The 23,663-nt window shown below is 38.7% G+C and overlaps 1 protein-coding gene across 2 annotated transcripts in view; it reads right to left on the bottom strand.

Moving 5' to 3' along the window:
• Window positions 1-10,172, bottom strand: part of RIT2 (Ras like without CAAX 2) — a 381,876-nt gene extending 371,704 nt beyond the window's left edge. The window contains exon 1 of one of the 2 annotated variants that reach the window (XM_007528578.1): window positions 9,897-10,172. In XM_007528578.1, coding sequence (XP_007528640.1) covers window positions 9,897-9,999 — 103 coding nt within the window. In that variant the 5' untranslated portion in view covers window positions 10,000-10,172. The remainder of the gene's footprint in view (window positions 1-9,896) is intronic. The other variant, XM_060172340.1, reaches the window with a different exon arrangement.
• Window positions 10,173-23,663: the final 13,491 nt, after the last annotated feature.

The following is a 23,663-nucleotide window of genomic DNA, read 5'->3' on the forward strand; positions in this document are numbered from 1 at the left end:
TAACCTGGTTAAAATAATTACCTATTGCCTTTTTAAGCTCTAAGGCCATGAGGAAACTCCCACAGTATCTTTAAAATCCACATTTCTCTTAGTCCTGAAGCCTCTGGGTCTTTGTTTATATTTCTTGATGTTTCTCCTCTTCATCCCTTACCCTGTTATACCTCTGATAACCTCAACATACTCAACACAATTGATGTCACCATGCCTTGTTATGCTGCCACAGACTACGGGGGCATGATTCCACACTATTCCTAAAACTAGAGTTTTGTGTCCCCATTCTTTCCATTGGAAGCTGCAGGTATCTCTCTTACTCTCACTCTATCTCTCTTCTACTCACTATCTCTCACTCTTTCCGAAAAAAAAATTTCAGAAAAAAAATTTTTAAAAAAGGAAAAAGTACTACAAAAATTGGTGAGTTGGCATGCAGGTATCCAATCCAGTAATATTTCTGGTAGAAAAGAGGAAAGAAAAGAAGAGAAGAAAAGAGAAGAGAAGAGGAGAGGAGAGGAGAGGAGAGGAGAGGAGAAGAGAAGAGAAGAGAAGAGAAGAGAAGAGAAGAGAAGAGAAGAGAAGAGAAAAGAAAAAAGAAAAGAAAGCCAAAAAACAGAGATAGAAATACTAGAGAGACAGAAAGAACACAACACTGAAGCTTTCCTCAGTACATTCGGGACCAGACTCAAACCTTGGTCCTGCCCATGACAAAGCACAAAGCACATGTACTTATCCAAATGAGCTTTTTTTTTTAAATTGTTTCCAGGGTTATCCCTATGGCTTGGTGCCTGCACAAATCTATGATTCCTGGCAGCCATTTATTCTATTATTATTGGATAGGACAGAGAGAAATTGAGAGAGGAGGGGGAGATAGAGAGGGAGAGAGAAAAAGAGACACCTGTAAACCTGCTTCACCATTCATCAAGTTTTCCCTTGTAGGTGGGGGCCAGGGGCTTGAACCATGGTCCTTGTGCAGGTATATTTCCTACTGAATAGTGGATAGGACCTCTGGGCTACTTTCTGCTGACAGTAATGTGGAGAGCAATGATAATTTGAGTGGCAATAATTACCAGTGAGAGTGGAAGGCCCTAGAGTCTGGGAATCTTTTCACTTGCAAGTTTACTTGTCTCCTTTTGTTTTTGCAAGTCAGAGAGCTCAAACAGCTTGTGGTCATGAAGTGACAAGCACTCAACTTCTGATCCAAAGTTCTGCTAATGAGGTAAAACACAGAAAGAATCTCAGGGATGTGAGTGCTGCTCTTACTCCTTTGCCATGACTTAATTCATCAGATAAGGGCTGAATTTTCCACGTTTTATGCCATTTATTGCAGTCAAAGAAATTGCTTTTGTACTGCTTTCTGTTTACCTCAGAAAATATTGTTATTGTTTTCATTTTATAAAATACTGCCACACAAAACTCTGAATGTATAAGAGACAAATTGCAGGAGAGAGTGGGGCAGGGTATGATTGCTTATTTTCAAATGAGGTTTCCCTTTACAAAAAAAGACTGTCATAAATTCTAAGCTCCCTTATACTTCTAATGTTTTCATCTTATTTGCTTTGTGTTGCCTTTCAGTCTCTCTCTCTCTCTCTTTTTTTTTTTCCTCCAGGGTTATTGCTGGGGCTCGGTGCCTAAACCATGAATCCACTGCTCCTGGAGGCTTTTTTTTTCTTCCTTTTGTTGTCCTGTTTTATCATTGTTGTGGTTACTATTATTGTTGTTATTTATTTCATTGTTGTTAGATAGGACAGAGAAAATCAAGAGAGGAGGGGAAAACAGAGTGGGGAGGAGAAAGATAGACACCTGCAGATCTGCTTCACTGCTTGTGAAGTGACACCCTGTAGGTGGGGAGCCGGGGGCTCGAACTAGGATCATTATGCTGGTCCTTGTGCTTTATGCCATGTGCACTTAACCCGATGCTCTACTGCCCACCCACCCCTCACCCTGCCTTTCAGTCTCTTAAGATAACTATTAAAAAATTTCAGGAATTTCCAGCTGTCTGCTAACAAGTCATCAACCAAGATCCCTCCATAAAACAAGTATTATCCCCAAATTCCTTTTTTTATTTTGTACCTTTTTATTCTCTGTTCCCATTAAATACTCTTTATCCTCAAACCCAATTCTCTCTACTTTTTTTTTCCAAAGGAAAGAACTCAGGGGTGGGGTGGTGGCACTTTCAGGTCCTGGTGCATGATGGTGGCAGAGGACCTAGGCTAGGGGTGAGAGTGGCACAGAAAACTCAGAAATTGCACACATGTATCAAAACTGCATTCATTTTAAACCATTCATATTCTCAGTGAAAAAATAATATTCCTACCCTTCCCAATGACTTTCATGTTTTATGTATTTTACACTTAAAGATTCACATGAGGCGAATTTCACCAAAGCAATGCCAAGAACTGTCTGGCAGACTAGATTCAGTTATGTAAATCCCATTTGACATGTGGGATAATTCCTCTAGTTTTTTGTTTGTTTGTTTGTTTTTCCTCATGGATTTTGATGTAAAAGCAATTTTGAGCTAGAAAAACTGACCTTTTTTAAATAAAAAATTTAATCGTGATTTATTATTAAATAGAGACAGCCAGGAATTGAGAGGGAAAGGGGAGATAAAAAGGGAAAGAGACAGACACCTGCAGCCCTTCTTCACTACTTGTGAAGCATTCCCCCTGCAGGTGGTAACCAGGGGCTCAAACTTGGGTCCTTGTGCACTGTAACATATGCACTCAACCACGTGCACTACCACCTACCCCTGACCTCCTTCTCCATTCTTACTTTTTTTTTTTTTTTTGCCTCATGAGTTATCACTGGGGCTCAGAGCCAGCACTACGTATGAATCCACTGCTCCTGGTTTTTTATTGGATAGACAGAGAGAAATTGAGAGGGGAGAGAAAGATAAAGAGGGAAAGAAAAAGAGAGACACCTGCAGATCTGCTTCTCAACTTGTGAAGTGTTCCCCCTACAGGTGGGGATTTGGGGGAATCCTTGTGTGGGTCTTTGTGATTAGTACTATATGAGCCACCCCTGGCCTCCAGTTCTTACTTCTGTGTATGCTTAGAGAAAGTTCTGTGCCCTTCTGCGTCTCATTTGAATTTAGGAAGCATATGATATACAGAATAAGTTCAGAGGCCTGCACACTAGATTTGACTCTGAATTATTATGTGAAGAAATTAACAAATCCACTTAACTTTTCTGGTCTTAATTTCTTCAGTTCTTAAATAGGGTATCCCCCTACCTTCTTTTTTTCTTCATATTTACAGCCTTCTTGGATAGTATTTGATATAACTTCAGCTTCATAAGTATGCTTTGTCAATGTGAACACAAACATTATATATAACATTTCATTTTAATGATCCAGAAGGCCTAGATGTGTACATAACTGTTCATTTAAGTCAGGAGTTGGGAACGTCCAATTCATGGGCACCTTATAATCCAATAAATTATTTGATCTGACTTTGTCAAGGTTACTACAAGCAGGATTTGAAACTTAATTGTTGTTCTTTTTAAAATTTTTGTTTATTTATTTATTTATTATTGGATAAAGACAGAGAAGTTGAAAGGGGGTGGGGAGATACAGAGAGAGAGAGAGAGAGACAAAAAAACACCTGCAACCCTGCTTCTTCCCTGCAAGTGGGGACCAGGAGTCTAAACCTGGGTCCTTGCACACTGTAATGTGTGTGCTTAACCAGGTGCACCACTGCCTGGCCCCAGTATTTGAAAATTTAATAATACTAGAAACCTTTTTCCCAGGAATATTAAGTGCTATTTTTTAATGTGACAATTTTGTGTGGCACTCAAATAAGGTTATAAATAACCAAATGAGGGACCAGGCAGTGGTGCACCTGGTTGAGTGCACACATTACAGTGCGCAAGGTCCCAGGTTCAAGTCCCTGGTCCACACCTTCAGGGGGAAAAAAATCCACGAGTGGTGAAGCAGGGCTGCAGGTGCCTTTCTCCCTCTCTATTTCTCTGTCTCTATACAATTATAAATAAATAAAAATATGTTTTTTAATTTCTTTATTGGAGAATTAATGTTTTACATTTGACAGTAAACACAATAGTTTGTACATGCATATCATTTCTCAGTTTCCCATATAACAATACAACCCCCACTAGGTCCTCTGTCATCCTTCTTGGACCTGGTCTAAATAAACATATTAATATATATATATATATATATATATATATATATATATCCAAATATATCTTACCAGAAAGAAAAGTTTTGCATTCTTAATACAGATGGATGAGATTCTTATATATATATACTTCAAGACATACAGTCAACCCATATCTATGACCTTGGGAGAACTACTGCAATTTCCAATGGAGGGAATGGGAACCCAAAACTCTGATGGTGGGAATGGGGTGGAACTGTAACTTTTTCATCTTATTATTTTGTAGGTCACAAATAAAATAAGTTTTAAAAAGATGAAAATATTTGCCATAAGGTTTATTTTCTTTTTAAAAAAAACTTGTATTGCCACTAAGGTTATCAGTGGAGCACTATAAATCCACAGCTTTTGGTGGCCATTTCCCACCCCCCCATCTTTTTTTTCCTATTTTATTGGTTTAGAACACAGAGAGGGGGCTGGGTGGTGGTGCATCTCTCTGAGCATACATATTACGATGCACAAGGAACTGGGTTGAAGGCCCCAGTCCCCACAGCAGTAAGGCAGGGCTGTAGCAGTCTCTCTGTCTCTCTCTCTATCTTCCCCCTCCTCTCAATTTCTGGCTATCTCTATCAAATAAATAAATATAATAAAAGATATGTAAAAGAAGAAGGAGGAGAAGAAGATGAAGAAGGAGGAGGAGAAGAAGAAGAAGAAGGAGAAGGAGAAGGGGAAGGGGAAGGGGAAGGGGAAGGGGAAGGAGAAGGAGAAGGAGAAGAAGAAGAAGAAGAAGAAGAAGAAGAAGAAGAAGAAGAAGAAGAAGAAGAAGAAGAAGAAGAAGAAGAAGAAGAAGAATGGGAAGAAAGAGAAAAAGAAGAAAGAGTTGACATGGGGAGGGTATAGACCAGCTTCATGGCTCCTGAAGTGCTGTTCCCCTTGCAGGTGGCGGAGCCTGGATCTTTGTGCATAGTAATGTATGCGGTTACTAGAGTGTGCCACCATTCTGACCCCAAAGGCCTTATTTTCTAAATTATAGCTTTTGAATACTTCTTTGCTATAGATGATTGATATACATGGAATTATAGTCCTAATACCTACATTGTAATGGATTTTATAGACTTACATAAATTAGACCTCAGTGATCAGACAAAATATGTGCCCCTGGGATCCGTTTTTCTGTTTGTAAAATGGCACTATCTAGTCAGCTTAGGGTGAGGGTTGAGTATGGCCATGAAAAACACAGGACTTGTAACTACTGTGGAGTGGATGGTTCATAAATCTTTCAAATTCCTATAACCATGCAAATTCTTTATCATTCTCTTTATAGGAACCAGTACAGAACTTGTGAAAATTACATTTTCTATAACTGTTTTTTAAATATTTATTTATTTATATATTCCCTTTTGTTGCCCTTATTGTTTTTTAAATTTATTTTTATTCCCATTTGTTGTTTATTTGTTTGTTTATTTACTTATTTCCCTTTGTTGCCCTTGTTATTTTATTGTTGTAGTTATTATTGTTGTTATTGATGTCAGCATTCTTGGGTAGGACATAGAAAAATGGAGAGAGGAGGGGAAGAGAAAGACAGACTCCTGCAGACCTGCTTCATCACCTGTGAAGCGACTGCATTGCAGGTGGGCAGCCGGGGTCTCTAACCGGGTTCCTTACTCTAATCCTTGCACTTTGTGCCACATGCGCTTAACCCGCTGCGCTACAGCCCAACTCCCGCCCTTGTTTTATTGTTGTTGTTATTGATGTCATCGTTGTTGGCTAGGACAGAGAGAAATGGAGAAAAGAGGGGAAGACAGAGAGGGTAAAAGAAAGACACCTGCAGACCTGTTTCACCGCTTGTGAAGTGACTCCCCTGCAGGTGGGGAGCCTGGGGCTCCAACCATGATCCTTATGCTGGTCCTTGTGCTTTGCACCACCTGCACTTAACCCATTGCACTATATTCCAACTCCCTTTCTTCCCCCTTAACTTTCAGGGTTATAGGTTGGGCTCGGTGCCTGTATTATGAATCCACTGCTCCTGGTGGCCATTTCCCCCCCCCTTTTATTGGGTAGGACAGAGACAAATTGAGAGGGAAGGGGAAGAAAAGGGAGAAAAAGATAGACACCTGCAGACCTGCTTCACTGCTTGTGAATCGAGCCCCCTGCAGGTGGCAGGCCAGAGGCTTGAACTGGGATCCTTGCACAGGTCCTTGCAGCACCACTTAACACCTTGTAACTGACTAGTTGTGAATTGAAATTTCTAGTTGCACATACATTTTTTTCAATCATGAATTTTAAATATTGGAGTGTAGTAGAAAATCCTCTTGGGAGTCAGGCGGTAGCGCAGCGGGTTAAGCACACAGGGCACAAAGCGAAAGGACCAAGGCATAAGGATCCCAGTTCGAGCCCCCCCCCGCTCCCTACCTGCAGGGGAGTCGCTTCACAGGTGGTGAAGCAGGTCTGCAGGTGTCTATCTTTCTCTCCCCCTCTCTGTCTTCCCCTCCTCTCTCCATTTCTCTCTTTTCTGTCCAGCAAGGACAACATCAGTAACAACCACAATAATAATTACAACAATAAAACAACAAGGGCAACAAAGTAAATAAAATCCTCTCAAAAGTTACTACTCATACAGTATGACTTACTGACATATAGCTAGGAAAAAAATAATTTCTTGTTAAGCACAGAAAATCTCTCAGATTCTGTTCATTTAAAAATTATCACAATAGGTTATAGTTCCAGTAAATTGAATTTTTCATTCATGTTCCAGGCAGACACAGAATGATTATCAAAATTAGAAACAGATGATAGCTCAGTGCATCATCTCTAGTTATTGTTTTTGCAAAACAACAGATTTCTTAAATCCCTTTGCATACAACCCACAGGAATTGTACTCATTTCACAGAAGCCACTGAAGTTGTGGGTAGGCATAACAGTAAAGTTTACCTCCCCTGATACAGACTGCTAACAATATGTTAAGTGGTTTTAAATGGAAAAAAAAAATTTGACTTTCAAGGAAACACTTTAACCTTCAAAAGAAGTTTAATATTGAGAATCTGTCCTTGGGAGTTGGGCAGTAGCACAGCGGGTTAAGCGCACATGGCGAGACTCTGTCCTTGAACATTTGCAAGTTGATTACAATAAATGAATCATCAGGACATAGTCCAAGGGTAAGAAGACTTGGTTCATGATTCCATCACTCTGATGCCAAACATCTCCCCAAACGGGTAGTATTTTCTAGTCCTGAGATTGTAGTGTGAGTAATATTCTCTTTAAAGTACCAGTCAGTTGTGCTATTTATAGAGCCAGTGCAAATGAACTATTTACCCATTTTATGCGTAACTATTTCCGAGGTTACCTGATTAACCTTATCTGTATCACACTGGGAAGGTTAAAACGAGAGCATCCTTGGACACCACTCTGGTCATTTTGTTATGTCAAACATTTCCAGTTATTAGAAAGGGCACAGGGATTGCTCATCACAGGTGATAGATGGGAGAAGTCAAAACAGGAGACCTAGTATGACTTTCACTAAAGATCTACTGGTGAAGGACAGTCCTAGTCATCATCTCTTCTGCAGACTCCATTTCCATGCACACATGAACTGGTCACTCTATTCCCATACCTCCTCTCCTCCCACCCCCAAACAAGCTTCTGGTGAAATATGGTCAGCAAATAAAATACATGGGCACATCATGGATCCACTGCAGCCCTTCTCTTGCCTCACAAGTCACTGGCGGCTTTCCTTTTCCTGAAATGTCTCCTCTTCTCTAAAATGTATTGCTACTTTCTCTCATTGCATCTTTACTGACGATATTCTTTCCAACGTAACTTTAGTTTATGTGAATTAATTTTCCTCCAGCCTTTCTGCATCCCTCCCTCTAATGCTAACTGATCACTTTTCATTTCCCCCCTTAAGACCACTATCATTTAAAAATATATGTACTATTAATGAAAGAAAGCGAGAGGGAGAGAGAGGAAAAAGAGAGAGAGAGAGGAGAGCACTGAGCAGCTCTGACTTAAGGTGGTGCTGGGAGTTGAACCTGAGACAGAGCTTCAGCCCTTAACGCTTTTTGCTTAACAATTATGCTATTTCCCCAGGTCAAGTATCACATTTTTAATGCAGTGCTGTGGGTCTGGAACTCAGGGTCTCAATGTTTCAGGCAGGCTCTCCACTACTGAACCACATCCCCAGTCAAATTATTATGCATATTTTCAATATATATGCTTTTTTCCCAGAATTCCCCATTCATACCCAGTTGCAAAGATTTTCACTTCAACTTTCTTTCCTAGAAAATATAACTTTCCCCCCTCCCCCACTGTGACAATCATTTAGCTACAGAACACATTCAAATCTACTTTCTTTTTTTTTTTTTAAACAACAATAATTTTCGGAAGAAGAGGTGGTAAGATGGTAGAGTATTACACCTTAACAAATTTTTCAATTTGCACATGGAGTTTGCTCTTTATTTACTGATCAACTAAGTCTCTTTCTTCTCTCTCTCTCTCTCTCTCTGTCTGTCTGTCTCTCTCTCTCTCTCTCTTTTCTTTTTCTGTTTACCTGAGCACTACACAGCTCTGGCTTATGGCAGTGCTGGGTATTGAACATGGGACTTTGGATCTTCAGGCATGAAATTTTGCTTCATAATCACCATGGTATCTTCTCAGTCCTGATCAGCCAAATTTCTTATCACTGGTGAACCTTCCCCAAAAGTTATCAGATACATATATTTTTTTGGTATCTTTGTCAAGGATACTGGCCTCAACTTTGAATCACTTAGGTAAATATTAGAGCTACTGCATTTTATTGACATTTTGTATCTGTGGTAACTCTAGTGCTTGTTTTGTCTTTGACACCTCCAAAGATGTAGCCCCAGTAACTGCAGGAGTGAGTGGGGAATAGGAGGATTCTGTTCCTAAGAAAGGTGATATATAGTCATTTGTTTTTTACTATCATCATAGTTCTAAAATATCTAACACTTAATCACCCTCTAACACCAACACACATCTATTTTGCAAATTTATTACATTTGTATTTTAAACCTCTTAAAACCTTCTTAAGAAAACTACCGCTGACAACCATTTTTGTTTATATTTCAAAACAAAGTTTACATTTTTCTTTTTTCAGTGTAGTCACTAGTACCTTGCATTCTTGTAACTTTCCCTTTTAATTCAGTTAATAACAAAATGTGGCTTGGTCACACTGAACAGAGCCCACAATGAATATCATTCCTTAAGCCCCTGTCAATTTCAAAAGCCAGCTTTCCTCCTTGGCATTCAAAGTCCATACAAGCTGGGTTAGATCACAGACAGGGAAAGGGAGACAGGAAGTTCCTAATCAGAAAAACAAACACAACAATCAGCAGGGAGAACCCTTCCTGCCACTGTTTGCATTTGTGTACTTCACTGAATATTCATAGCATTGCTTTTTTTTTTAAGTGATATTTTTTGAGAGTAAGAACACCTTTTTCCCCTCCCCCCTCATATCATGGCTATTGCATAGATATCACGCTACTGCCTAAAATAAAACACAAATTACGATCAAATATCACCCAATCTACAATGAAAGGTATTATGATCGGCTTCAAATTCTCTATTTTATCACTAGATGTCTGTCTCTCCAGTCTCCTGACTGACTCATCAATATTCCTTTAACAGTTCTTACACTTTTAAACATCCTGCCAGAGAACCGGTATTTAACAGCTGCAGCTAACAAACCTCTGATGGAATCAGCATTATGATTATTTTGCTTCATGGAGTTGCATCTCCAGTGGTTCCCTTCTCCAGCATATGATAAGAAAAACTTACCGCTTTTACCAACTCCCCCTGCGCCCAGCATAACCACCTTGTACTCTCTGGACCCGCCTGATGCGCTGCTGAGGGAGCAGCTGGCTTCGTTTTCTACCTCCATCTTCCCCCAGGGACCCAGAAGAAAAAGAGAAAGAAAAAGTCACTGGGATCAGGTGCTTGCTCAAATATTAAGCAACTCTAAAACTGTGTCAAAAGGCAGGTTTAGTGCGAGGTAAAAACTATCAGCATCGGGATGGCTGCTGGTCCTCTGCTCCAGCGGGTCTCATAGCAACCGTTTCAATTGCTTCCAATAAAAATCTGCCTTTGCAACACTCCCCCCATATACACAACCCCCCTCCTGATCCTTCACTCTTTAGAGTCTCCCATGGTGTTTCTTATTCTCTGCCCTTTTCTGATTTTCCTCCCTTTCCTCTTCTGCTTCTGTATTCTTTTCATTTTCCTTTCTCTCCCCTTTCTCTTTTTTTTGCACTATGCACAGTCGGAACAGAGGAGAGGTATACGTACTTGACTACCTTCCAGGCTGGGCTGCTAGAATTGAGTGAATCTGAGGTTTAGGAGAAGATGCTGTGTCTCATGGAACAACTTCTGTATCTATAGATTCAATGACACTCTTTTCTTTTAATGGGAGTAATTAATTAGGAAAGATGTCCATTGCCTATCACTTGGCTTTGTATCACAAATCTCTGGCAGGGTTCACATTCTGAGAAAAGAGATGCTACCGATTTAGGGGGAAAAAGAAAAGGAAGAAAGAAAGAAAGACAGAAAGAAAGAGAGAAAGAGAGAAAGGAAAGAAAACATCAGCGATTGAGGATCTTATGGATGCATTACTGTTATTGAAATAACATCTGGCTAGCAGGAATTGTATAGCTTGTTTGACAGTTGCTGTTCTAATGGAGATATTTGAATTAGGTCATTTTTGTGTTTGGGCATGGATCAGCCTTATTTACACAATGTTATTAAAATAACCTATAATACAAGGACCCTGTCTAGCATAAAAGATGATAATTAATAAATAGTAGTAAGCAGTTATTGTAGTATTAAACATCAGAGAATATTGTTTGAAATGAGTCAGCTCCTTCCTACTGTTTGAATTACATTAATGCCTTTGGAGTTTCCTTTCTGAAGAGGTAAGGCATCTTAGAATGCTTTCAATAATTCCTTATTTGTCATAGTTAGATCCCATTCTTCAAAAAAAAAAAAAGATGATGGTGTGTGTTTATTTTCTGATTTTGAAACAGTATCAGCAAATGTAGTCAAGTGTTTAGTGCATATGTGTCTTTCTGATTTAGGTTTTAAGCTCTTTGAGAAAAGGGACTATATTTAGTCAGCTTTCTTTTTTTCCTTTTCTTTTCATAAGGAAATGTTGTTTCACAAAGCTGTTTTGTTTGAGGGGTACATTTTTACAAATACTCAAAATATGTGTGAGTAGACAATACTTTCCACAGTAGTCTTCTTTGTGCCCCTCCTCTTGATTTTTAAATTTGTGATTAATAGTAGGTTACAGAATTGAAAGATTACAGCGCATAGTTTCACACCAGTCACCTGCAAAGATCTGTTTCCCCACCATCCCACCTCCCAAAGATAAGCACTATAGTTCTCAAAAGTCTTAGAAACAGTTTGGCCACTGTTGTTTTCTTTGTTTTTGTTCTTGGCAAGTTCATGTAAATCAGATCTCTAGATTCCACATGTTAGTGAAACCATCAGGTAGTCCTTTATCTCTTTCTTTATTTTGTTAAGCATAATCACCTCCAGTTACATCCATTTTGTCCCAAACAACACAATATTGTCTTTTTTTTTTAATTACAGAGTAATATTCCACGGAGTATATATCCCACATTTAACCAGTCATCTGTTGATGGGCTTTTAGTCTGCTTCCACTCTGACTATTGTAAATAATGTAGATATGACTATAGGGGTGCCTATGTCCCTTCTAGTTACTGTTTCAGTGTCTTTTGGATAAATGCATAAAAGTGCTACTGCTGGACCATAAGGTAACTCCACTTTTATTTGTTTAAAGACTGTCCATACAGTCTTCCAAAGAGGCTGCCCAGTCTGCATTCCCCGCAGCAATGTAGCAGAGTTCTTTGTTCTCTACAACCTCTCCAACACCTGGCATTTTGTGGTTTGTTGATGTAAGCCATTTTCTCAGGTGTGAGATGGTATCTCTGTAGTTTTAATTTGCATTTCTCTAGTAAGTGAAATAGAGCATTTCTTCATATGTCCTTGGGCCATGTGTATCTCTTTTTTTGGGAAATTATTTAGTTATTTGGCCTACTTTTTATTGGATTATTTTTGCTTCTATTATAGATCTGTACCAGTTTTGTATAGATGTTTGATAGCAGCCACTTGTTTGATGTGTGGTGTACAAATATCCCATTTACCAGGTTGCTGAATATCCTTGCGTAATTTGCTTTCAACATGTAGACACTTTTTAGTTTCATGTAATCCCACTTACTTATTCTTGTTTTCATTTCCCATGCCCAGGGGGCCAAGTCTCCAAATACCACTTTGATGTGAAGGTCCTGCGAAGTTTCACTTTATAAAGTTTCTTCTATAACTTGTAGAGTTTCTTATCTAATTTAGATCTTTAGTCCGGTTTGATTGAATTTTGGTATGTGGTATTAGGTGGCAATCTAGTTTCACATTTTTACATGTGGCCATCCAATTTTCCTAGCACCATTTGTTAAAAAGACTTTCTTTACCCCCGTGAATGGCTGTGGCCCCTTTATCATATATGTAGATATGTGGGATGATTTCTGGGCTTTCAATTCTGCTCCATTGATCCAACTGTCCACTTTTAATCTGGCACCATGCTGTTTTGATTATTGTTGTTTTGTAATATATACTGAAATTGGGGAGTGTGATACCTTCATATTTTTCCTTTTTGTATCAAAAGTCTTTTGGCAATCTGTGACTCTTTGTGTTTCCACACAAATTTCTGGACAAGTTATTCTATTTGTTTGAAAAATGCCACTGGGGTCTTGATATTATAGGTTGCATCAAAATTGTAGATTGTTTTTGTAGAATGGTCATTATAATAATGTTTGTCCTTTTAATTCAGGAATAGGGAGTGTTCTTAAACTTCAGTGTGTGTTTCTCCCCTCTCCCTTTTTTGTCCCCTGATCTCCCTTCCCCATTTGTAATCACAGGTCTCTACATATAGCTCAAGGTTCACTATGTGTTTCATTTTGTCTTCTCACTTCTTTGGTTTCTTACAACCCAAAATAATTCCTTATGAATCGGCAATGAAAGATCCAGTATTGAATACAGAGAATGTACTCAATATCTTCCTGTTGGCAGGAAGGTGACATATAGTCATTGCCAATAGCATGGGCTCTAAAATCTAGTCAGTCTTGTGCACTCTACCTCTTGATAGCACTCTACCTCTTGATAGCTGTGTGAGTGTAGGTAAGTTTCCTCAACTCTCTGTGCTTCAGATTCTTAATCTAAAGACCAATTATTAAATCTTACAAAATTGAAGGCATAAGCAAATTTAATATTTTTACACCACTTAAACACTGTCTGACATATCAGAAGCAACATACAAGTCTGTGTCACTGAGATTATTTTATTATTGCTTTGACTTAATGAGACCCCAATTCACCTTTTTATAAACACTTAGCAGAAATAGATCTTATTATTTTCAAGTGCTTATTGGTCATCAAAATGTTTTCTTTCCTAAAATAGCTGCAGAAAATTTTTACTCATTTTATACCAAGGCATTTATTTTCCACTTGTTGAGTTTTGTGATTTCTTCATGTATACAGACTTTAGTCTTTTATAAGCTAGGTGTTTTGTAAATAACTTCAACTGCCAGCCTGTGTCTTTTCTTAATATCACTCCAAGAACAAGAATGATACATTTTGATGAAGTCTAATTTTATTGCTTTCTTTTCTCAATGTTTTATTGGATTAAAAAAACTTGTATAAATATTCTATTTATAGTTATTTTAATGTTTTTTTTGTTTTTAATTTTTTTCCCTTCTGTTGCCTGTTATTATTGTTGTTGTTATTGCTATCATTGTTATTGGATAGGATGGAGAGAAATCGAGAGAGGAAGGGAAGACAGAGAGCAGCAGAGAAAGAGAGACACCTGCAGACTTTCTTCACAACCTGTGAAGAGAGTCCCCTACAGGTGGGGAGCCATGGGCTCAAACCAGGATCCTTACGCCAGTCCTTGTGCTTTGTGCCATGTGCACTTAACCCACTGCATCAGTGCCCGACTTCCTATTTGTAGTTGTTTTTTCACATTACACCTTCATTAGAACTTCACCAATTGTTATGCCATTATTGCCTTCCTGTGGATAATTGCCCAATATGTAACTCTAATGCCAGTTTTTCTTTCTGAATTTCAAAAGAAAATGTGTCTCCTTGATGTATCCACCAGGGACTCACATGAGTGTTAACCTTACTATGACCTGGAAGATACTGAGAAATCTCAGTCTGATGATCCCTCCCAGATTCCCTGCACTAAATGTACCTTGGCTGTCAGAACTATGTTTTTCTCTGTCTCTCTCCCTCCATGGCTTGACTCCTACTACATTTTTCTATCAATACCACCCTCTTCCTCAGTAAGAAAAATTAAAACTATTTTCTAGCTTTGTAGGAAGTATCATTCTCCTTTAAGTCCTAGGGTTACCAGTAGTTCAGTCTTCTATTTCGTTTCCTTAACTGAAACAGTTCCATATATCATTCTCCCTGAGTACAGCCTTCCTTTGCATTCCCTATTTTATATTGCTCCATTACTTTTGCACATCTATGTTGAAGAAATTCTTACATGCTGACCTAACTGACTCTAGTCCACACATACTCAGAATTCAAATGGTTAGTGGCACAATTAAAACAGTGTAGGACAACAAATAGGAACACAAACATTCTCATCAGTTTCTTGTCCTGACAATCTATAGCATTGAATCATATCAAGCAACCTGGACTATTTGCTTTTCTTCCAACATTGCTGTTATTTCCATAATTGGACCCAATAAAATCTATAACTATATTATAATTATACTGTAATTGACTCTTTAGTTTTCAGTGAGAAGAGAAGTGTAAACAATAGCATTTGACTTCAAGGCCTTTTGAAGTTTTGTTCCTACTTTGTGTGCAGACAGTCTCATGACCTTGAGCAAATCACTCAGCTATCTGGCCCGCCTACACCATCTGTTACTCTGTTTTCCATGTCAGCCATTCTGATTTGGCGGTGAAGCACAGGAATTTATGTCAGCTGTGTCCTTGGTACTGTACTTCATCTGGCATATTGGTTAGGAGAAAGTTCATGGAAATGTCTTCAACAATAAAGTGATTTCCCAGGAATCAATAAAATCTAGGAGAGGGGAGATTTTACCAGTGAATTGGCTTTCTTTTAGATGGTGTTAGGGTGGTCTCTATAGGACTCAGAGGAGTTTTTTTTTTTCCTTCTTCCTATATACATGGGAGAAAACTGGAAGTACAAGATTTCTGTAACTACCATATTTGAATACCTAAGACATTTCTCTGCATTCCTTCCACCCAAGTTATGAAGGACCACATGTCATCCTGAAAAATAGTGGAAGAGTCTGGGAATATTTTGATGCTGTCAATTTTCAGTTTTAGTACACATTTGTGATTTCTTATGTTTTGTGTCGTGACTGGTATGCCTGAGGGTCTGAGCTGCCTCTGTGTGTGTGTTTGGGGGTGGGAAGAGGAAGAAACGACAGAGTTATCATCCAGGTGTATAAATGATGATTGAAATGGAATAGTTAAGTAACTAAAATGATTAAATGGGAGATTGCTTTCCACCTGGGAAAATGATTAAATGACTCAAGTTTGCATTTGCTTCCTGAAGCCTACTCTGGTAGTTGCCACCCTTTGAGAAGGCCACATGATTCCCTTTGAGTGTTCATCAACATCATCACAGGAAGACACCCAGGTGCTCAGCATTCATACAAGCTACTCAACTCCCTCCCTAACAAGATCCAAGTACACTTCACCTTATCAGTCTTTCCTCTACTGCTCACCTACCCAACTCTTATGGACAATAAAAAAAAGAGAGAGAGAGAGAGAGAGAGAGAGAGAAACTTTTTTAACCAGCAATTCCTTGGAAAGAAATGCATTAAGTCTATTTATATGGATACCTTTGTAGACTCCTTTAGGGAGTGATAAGATGTCCAGTCACCATGATAGGTTTGGACTGAAGTTCAGTGCAGGAGAGTTCTTCTCTTACCTTAGAAATTACTGATTAGTGGGACTCCTTACAAGTTTGCAAAGACTCTCTTCTATTAATTCTAAGAATGTCACATATGATCTAAATAATCTACACTTATTCATTCAGCAAGGATTCATTCACTAAATATACTAATCTACCCATTCACAAATTCATTCAGCTCTAATAGGGTTTTTTGAAAAATAAATGAAATCACAATATAGTCCATGAGTTAAAAATGATTATACCTTGATGTGAAAGAAAGATGTCACATATTAGTCTCCTCAATAAGGCATAATGTGCCAGATAATTGAATAGATCAACGAGCAGAAGGAGGAGGATCAAAGGAAGGGCAGATTCTACGTAGAGGACAAGTTGTCAAAGAAGGAGATGTCCCATGGGCTAGACTTCAAAAGATTTGTAAGAGAAGAATTTACAAAACATAATTCATTCAAAGATAAAAGAAACAGGTAATTCCAAGTTGGTAATATATAGTTTAGGTTTTAAACCAAAGAGACACAGCCTAACAGTTTATAGATGATCCGTAGAGAGCTCTAAATTAGTGTTCAGAGTTTGGAGTGTGTGTGTGTGGTCTGTGTGTGTGATTTTTTTTTCTTTTAATAAGCAAAGCACAGTGTCCACTTTGAAGCAGAGCAGTGAATAAAACAGGCTTCTTATTAGAGGAAAATCTAGATGCACTAGAACTTTTTGACTTTCTAAATTTCAAAAATGCCTTAGATAAATTTCCATAATATGTGTTATTGTTATATTCACTGCTTTGACACAGAACATTTCACAATTGACCAAATTGTAACCAGCCTGAAATAACAGGCCCATTAACAACTATTTTCAAAACAAAAGGAATTTGGTGTGGTATAGTAAACCATAGCAAAGGCCTCTAGAGAAGAGGGGAAGGAGGGGATGGAGAATATATTGGAGTTAGGGGCCAGGCAATGGTACACCAGGTTCAGTGCACATAGTACCAAGTGTAAGGACCCATGCAAGATTCCTGGTTTGAGCCCTGGCTACCCACCTGTAGGGGGGTTACTTCACAAACAGTGAAGCAGGTCTGTTGGTGTCTCTCTCTCTCTCTCTCTCTCTCTCTCCCTTTCTATCTTCTGCTACCCTCTCAATTTTTATCCTATCTAATAAAATGTAAAAGAAAAAATGTTCCCCAGGAGCAGTAGATTCGTAGTGCTGGCACTGTGCCCCAATGATAACCCTAGAAGGGAAAAGAAAGTATTTAGAGAGAGAGAAGAAGAAGATGGGGGAGGAAGAGGAGGAGGAGAAGAAGGAGGAAGAGGAGAAGGAGGAGGAGAAGGAGGAGGAGGAGAAGGAGGAGGAGGAGAAGGAGGAGGAGGAGAAGGAGGAGGAGGAGAAGGAGGAGGAGGAGAAGGAGGAGGAGGAGGAGAAGGAGGAGGAGGAGAAGGAGGAGGAGAAGGAGGAGGAAGAGGAGGAAGAGAGGAGGAGGAGGAGAAGGAGGAAGAGGAGAAGGAGGAGGAGGAGAAGGAGGAAGAGGAGAAGGAGGAGGAGGAGAAGGAGGAGGAAGAGGAGGAAGAGAGGAGGAGGAGGAGAAGGAGGAAGAGGAGAAGGAGGAGGAGGAGAAGGAGGAAGAGGAGAAGGAGGAGGAGGAGAAGGAGGAAGAGGAGAAGGAGGAGGAGGAGAAGGAGGAAGAGGAGAAGGAGGAGAAAGAGGAGAAGGAGGAGGAGGAGGAGAAGGAGGAGGAAGAGAAGGAGGAGGAGGACAAGGAGGAGGAGGAGGAGGAGGAGGAGGAGGAGGAACATATTGGGGCTTGCTGCATGATGGTGGAAAATAATCAAAGTTGAGAGTGAGAGTATTCTGTCAGTGACAAGCTATCCCGATGTGCCAACCATTGTACTACAAACTATTAACACCACATAGAATGGTAGGAAATGTATCCTTTGACTACGGGAATAGGTCCTGACAGAATTTTTTCCTACCAATACATCTCATAATAAAATATGATTAGGTTACTACTGATTGAAAATGCCAATTCAATTGTCAAAATTGACTTTCACCTTATAAAAGAAAAATATTAAGTTGCTAATGGTATTCAAACACATGGATAATGGTATTCAAACACAAGATAATGGAATGATTAGTTTAATCATATGAAAGCAAATTGGATAGTGCTAAGCTTCAAAGAAATATTAAACAAATTTTTTATCTATATAACATTGACCACACATTGCAATTACCTTCTATTTTATATATCTATGGTGCATATAATGGTGACTCTGAGGCCATGTGAGGTCCTGTAATTCATTTCACACAAAATATTTTATTTTATTTAGTGAAATTTTGATATAATCAACTTACTATAATTTTATCATACAGTGGGTGTTATCAGTTAAGTATCCATTTGAATTCTTGAACACCCAGGCTAAGTCAATATGTTTAAAATCTGCATAAATAACAAACAGAACTCTACAACTACATTAATGTACAAAATAGAACTATGTCAGATCAAATGGGTCTAAGTTTTTAAATTTTATTTTATTTATAAAAAGGAAATACTGACCAAACCATAGGATAAGAGGGGTACAACTTCACACAATTCCCACCACCAGAGCTCTGTATCCCATCCCTTCCCTTGATAGCTTTCCTAGTCTTTCACCCTCTGGGAGTATGGACCCCAAGGTCATTGTGGGATGCAGAAGGTGGAAGGTCTGGCCTCTGTAACTGCTTCCCCGATGAACATGGGTGTTGACAGGTCGATCCATACTCCCAGCCTGCTTCTCCCTTTTCTTAGTGGGGCAGGGTTCTGGAGTGCTACAATGGTACTGGGAGGAAGTTCCCGTGCTATGGTGCCTCTCCCTCTCTGTCTGCCTCTCCCTCTGTCTGTCTCCTCCAGTTCAAAATCGTGAGATCATGCAAGTGAGATACCCTGTGCTCTCTCCCCACCCACCCCTCCACACACATCCAAAGGTTTTTGGACTACTTAGATATGTAAGGTAAACCACTTCAAATCCTAAACTTGAAGTGCAGGAGTTAAGTAAAGACTTAGAGATGTTGACTGTGGATTATGAAAGTCATTAGTAAAAATGGGGCAAGGGATGAGATTCTCAATGGAATTCTTTATAGAGAGAGGAGAAAATCAATGGTGGGGGTCAGATGGTGGTACACCTGGTTAAGCATACACATTACAGTGTGCAAGGGCCCAGGTTCAAGCCCCTGGTCCCCACCTGCAGGAGGAAAGCCTCACAAAAGGTGAGTAGGGCTACAGTTGTCTCTCTGTGTCTCTCTCTTTTTATCTCCCTTTTCTTTCATAATTTCTCTCCATCTCTCTCCAACAATAGATATGTAAAATTAATTTTAAAAGAAAAATTATTTTAAATATATATATTATTTATTTATTTTCCCTTTTGTTGCCCTTGTTGTTTTATTACTGTAGTTGTTATTGTTGTTCTTGATGTCATCGTTGTTGGATAGGACAGAGAGAAATGGAGAGGGGAGGGGAAGACAGAGAGGGGGAGAGAAAGATAGACACCTTCAGACCTGCTTCACCGCTTGTGAAGCAACTCCCCTGCAGGTGGGAAGCCGGGGGCTGGAACCAGGGTCCTTCTGCTGGTCCTTGTGCTTTGCACCATGTGCGCTGTGTCACCGCTCAACTCCCAAAAATATATTTTTTAAAAAGAATAAATGATGTCTTTATCAATGGGTTTTAGTCAACCAGTGTTGAGTTCTTTATAAAAGAGACTTTGATAAGAAAACTGGGGGAGTTGGGAGATAGCTAACTTAGCAGAGTGCTCACTTTACTAAGCTAATAAAGTTTTAATAAAGTATTTACTAAGTTAATAAAGGTCTTGAGTTCATGCCCTCAACCACCATATGCAAGCCTTTTAAATGTGAAGTTGTACTTCACAAGTGACTGGATGGGGCAGTGATGTATCTCCTCCCTTCTTTCTTTCGTTCTCTCTCTCTGTCTCTCATCTGGGAAAAAATATTTTGTATATCCTTTTAATAAATATTCATAGTAATTCCATGAGGACTGTATGTTTATTATTAAGATGATAAAAATGTGGGGTCAGGCAGTAGTGCACCTGGTTGGGTCAATACACTACAGTGTGCAAGGACTCAGGTGTAAGCCCCTAGTCCGCACCTTCAGGAGGAAAGCTTTCATGAGCTGTGAAGTAGTAATGCAGCCCGCCCCCCATTTCTATCTCTATCTCTATCTCCCCCTCCTATCAATTTCCCTCTATCTCTACACAAAATAAACACATAAACATATTTTAAGAATGTTATTTTAAAAATACAAGAAAGAGGGGGACCCAGCAGTAGAATATAGGGTTAAGCGCACATGGCGCAAAACCCAATGACAGCTCCCCACCTGCAATGGGGTCACTTCATTAGCAGTGAAGCAAGTCTGTAGATGTCTATCTTTCTCTTCCCCACTCTGTCTTCCCCTCCTCTCTCGATTTCTCTTTGTCCTACCCAACAACAACAACAGCAATAACAACAACAATAATAACAAAGATAAACAACAAGGGCAAGGAAAAAATGGCCTCCAGGAGCAGTGGATTCATAGTGCTGGCACGGAGCCCTAATGACAACCATGGAAGCAAAATATATATATTTTATAGAAGAAACCCAATTTAGGATAAATATAAAATTATAGAATCCAAACGAGACTAGCTTAAATAAGGCAAGAATTGATCAGTGTTCTCAAGAAACTTCATATGCTTTATATCAGAATGAAAATCTAAGAGGCCATCCCATTAGGGAAATGAAAACTTTTCATTACAAAAATTGGCTAATGGTACAAACATGTGTAGTGAGATTACATATTATTGTTATTAAAGATAAGACTTGAAAAATGACATTGAAATAATGTTTATTTCTTCCCCATTTTTTGCCCTTGTTGTTTTGGATAGGACATAGAGAAATTGAGAGAGGCAGGGAAGACTTAGAGGAGGAAAGATAGACACCTACAGACCTGCTTCACCACTTGTGAAGAGACCCCTGCAGGAGGCAAGATGGGGGCTCAAACTGGGATCTTAACTCCAGTCCTTGTGCTTCATGCCATGTGCACTTAACCTCATGCACTTAACCCCCTGCACTACCGCCCAGCCCCCAAGAAGTGTTTTTAAGGCATAGCCTGCATAATATTTATATACAATGGGTGATGCTTTTCTAATTCTACACATTCAAAACAGTTTATCAAAGACACTTTACCAAGAGTTAATATTAAGAATGTCTTACATTTATTCTAAAATTATTTGTTTCCAATAATAGTGAGTTTGTAGTTGTTTTGTTAAACCAGAATGTGGCACTGTGTGATTTCCCTGCTCTGGGCCACTTAGTCTTTAGGACTGAAAGACAAGGAGGGGCTGGAGGTTGGCAGTGCACTTGACAGAGTACAGCTGTTTTCATGGGCAACAGGTCTCCACCCAAAGAGCGGAAACTTTATGAATGGAGGAGTTGGACTGTGAGTCTTTCTCTCTCCTCTCTTTCCCTCTTATCTCTGGAGGTGTCTTGTCCTCTATCAAAAAGAAAGAAAAAAGAAAACTGTAAGTAGAGTGACTTTGTGTGGACTTGGAGTGTCAACGATAAACCTGATGGCCAAAATAAATAAATAAAGACAGAGACACCCTAGGACCTAAACTCCCACAGCAACTCTTAGGTGGTGTCAGTGTAAAGCTGTGTCACAGACAAAGTTATTAGGCACCCTAGATGGCGACTTCTCTTTCCAGTCCTTCTGATGAGTTTTTCAAAACTATATTTTGTCACAGGTCTGTGATATATCTGGACTTCTCTGTGTTAGTTATATTGCTTGGATTTGCTTTCAGCTAAAAACTCTTATCTTTTTACAACCTACTGTAAACTTCTCACTTAGTTATAGACAGTCATTCGTGTCCTATTATCTTTTTCAACTATAAATAATTTGCTTTGTTTATTTTGTGGCCCTGACAATATTTATAGATCATGTCATAGTAAGCCCCCCTTGGGGACCTCTCCTTTGTAAACTGTATAAATTTAGTTCTTTATGTCTAAACTCTATGTCTTGTCCTCTAATCCTGGGATATATATCATTGACCTTCTGAATTCTTCTTAACTCACCTATATAGCCTGTCAGTATTGCAGTAAGTATTATGATGAAATATAATGGTTTGAAATGATGTATACCAAAAAGCAAACATATAGAATATCCAAAACTCTAAAGTACTTATGAAAATACAGAAAATAAATAGTCAAATACATTGAAGAAAAAGCTAATAAACAATAAAGCTCACAACAACAACAACAAAATAGTAACATCTTGGTCTTGGCCTGATGAAATCTGTATTTTCTGTCTCCAAAATTAAAAGGAAAAGTGAGAAACTTACACATGTTCTTTGTCTTCTCCCTGATGTAGGTTTGTAACAAATGTGTGATATGGATCACTGAATAGTTTCAGTTTCTAGATATTGATTTTAAATCTTCAAAAGTTGCTTTGCTGTCATCTTTAAAAGCCTGCCTATAATATCAGTTTATAGAAAATAGCAGTATGGCAGGTAAATAGAAAAGGCATAGATCAAGGTTTTCACGCTGTTTCAAAAAAAACCAGAGAAATCAATAGTTCTAGGAGAAAGATATGCTAGATATTTTGTATTAACTAAGTATCCCTATTTAGAAATTAAGAATCAGGAGCAATCAATCTAGTATAACAGTCTTAGATCATCATACTTGAGGACAAGTTATCAGAAAGGGAGTTTTTGCAAAATATTTTAACACATGTACACACATAGGAAAGAAATAAAAAACATTCTCATGATAAAATAATCAGACCTCTAAAAACCTTAAATTTAATTATTAATTCTAGCTAGGCTGGAAAATGGGTTTTATACAGAGACAAAGAGCTAGGGGCCTGGCAGTGGTGAATCTACTTGAGCACAGATTTTTTTCATGTGCAAGAACTAGGGTTTAAGAACCTGGTCCTCATAACTTCATGAGTGATGAAGCAAGTGCTGCAGGTCTCTATCTATCTATCTATCTATCTATCTATCTATCTATCTATCTATCTATCTTCTCCCTCTCTCTCTCTCTCTCTCTCTACCTCTCCTGTTTACCTCAGTTTCTCTCTGTCCTATTGAGTAAAGAAAAAGAGTAAGAAAGGAAAAAAATGGCTGCAGTGAGTACTGAATTCAAATGCAGGCACTGAACACCAACAATAATAGTGATAGCAGTAAATTTTTTAAAAAAGAAGAATAAAAATGAACTATAAGAAGAGCAAAGTTTCATACATTTTGTACAAAATGCTATCTTTATGAATGCAAAGTCTACATTAAGGCATAGTTGTAAAAAACACATGTGGCAATCATAGAGTAATGCATATGACTTTAGTGCCAGGTATCAGATACATAATAAGTTGTCTTTGCATGTAAGTTCCTATATGAAACCACCACATTGATAAGAAAGTAATATCCCTACTTTTGAAAAACACAAAGACACTTCTGTTTTGATAATGGCATTTACAACATCAAACAAGATGGTAAATCAGATTTTACATTATTAAATTTTTTTTCAGTGAAGTAGAGAAAAATGTTTAGAATTTCCTCCAAGATGCAGAGAAAAGAAAGTTAA

The sequence above is a fragment of the Erinaceus europaeus genome, chromosome 15, assembly GCF_950295315.1.
Source record: "Erinaceus europaeus chromosome 15, mEriEur2.1, whole genome shotgun sequence".
Classification (NCBI taxonomy): domain Eukaryota; kingdom Metazoa; phylum Chordata; class Mammalia; order Eulipotyphla; family Erinaceidae; genus Erinaceus; species Erinaceus europaeus.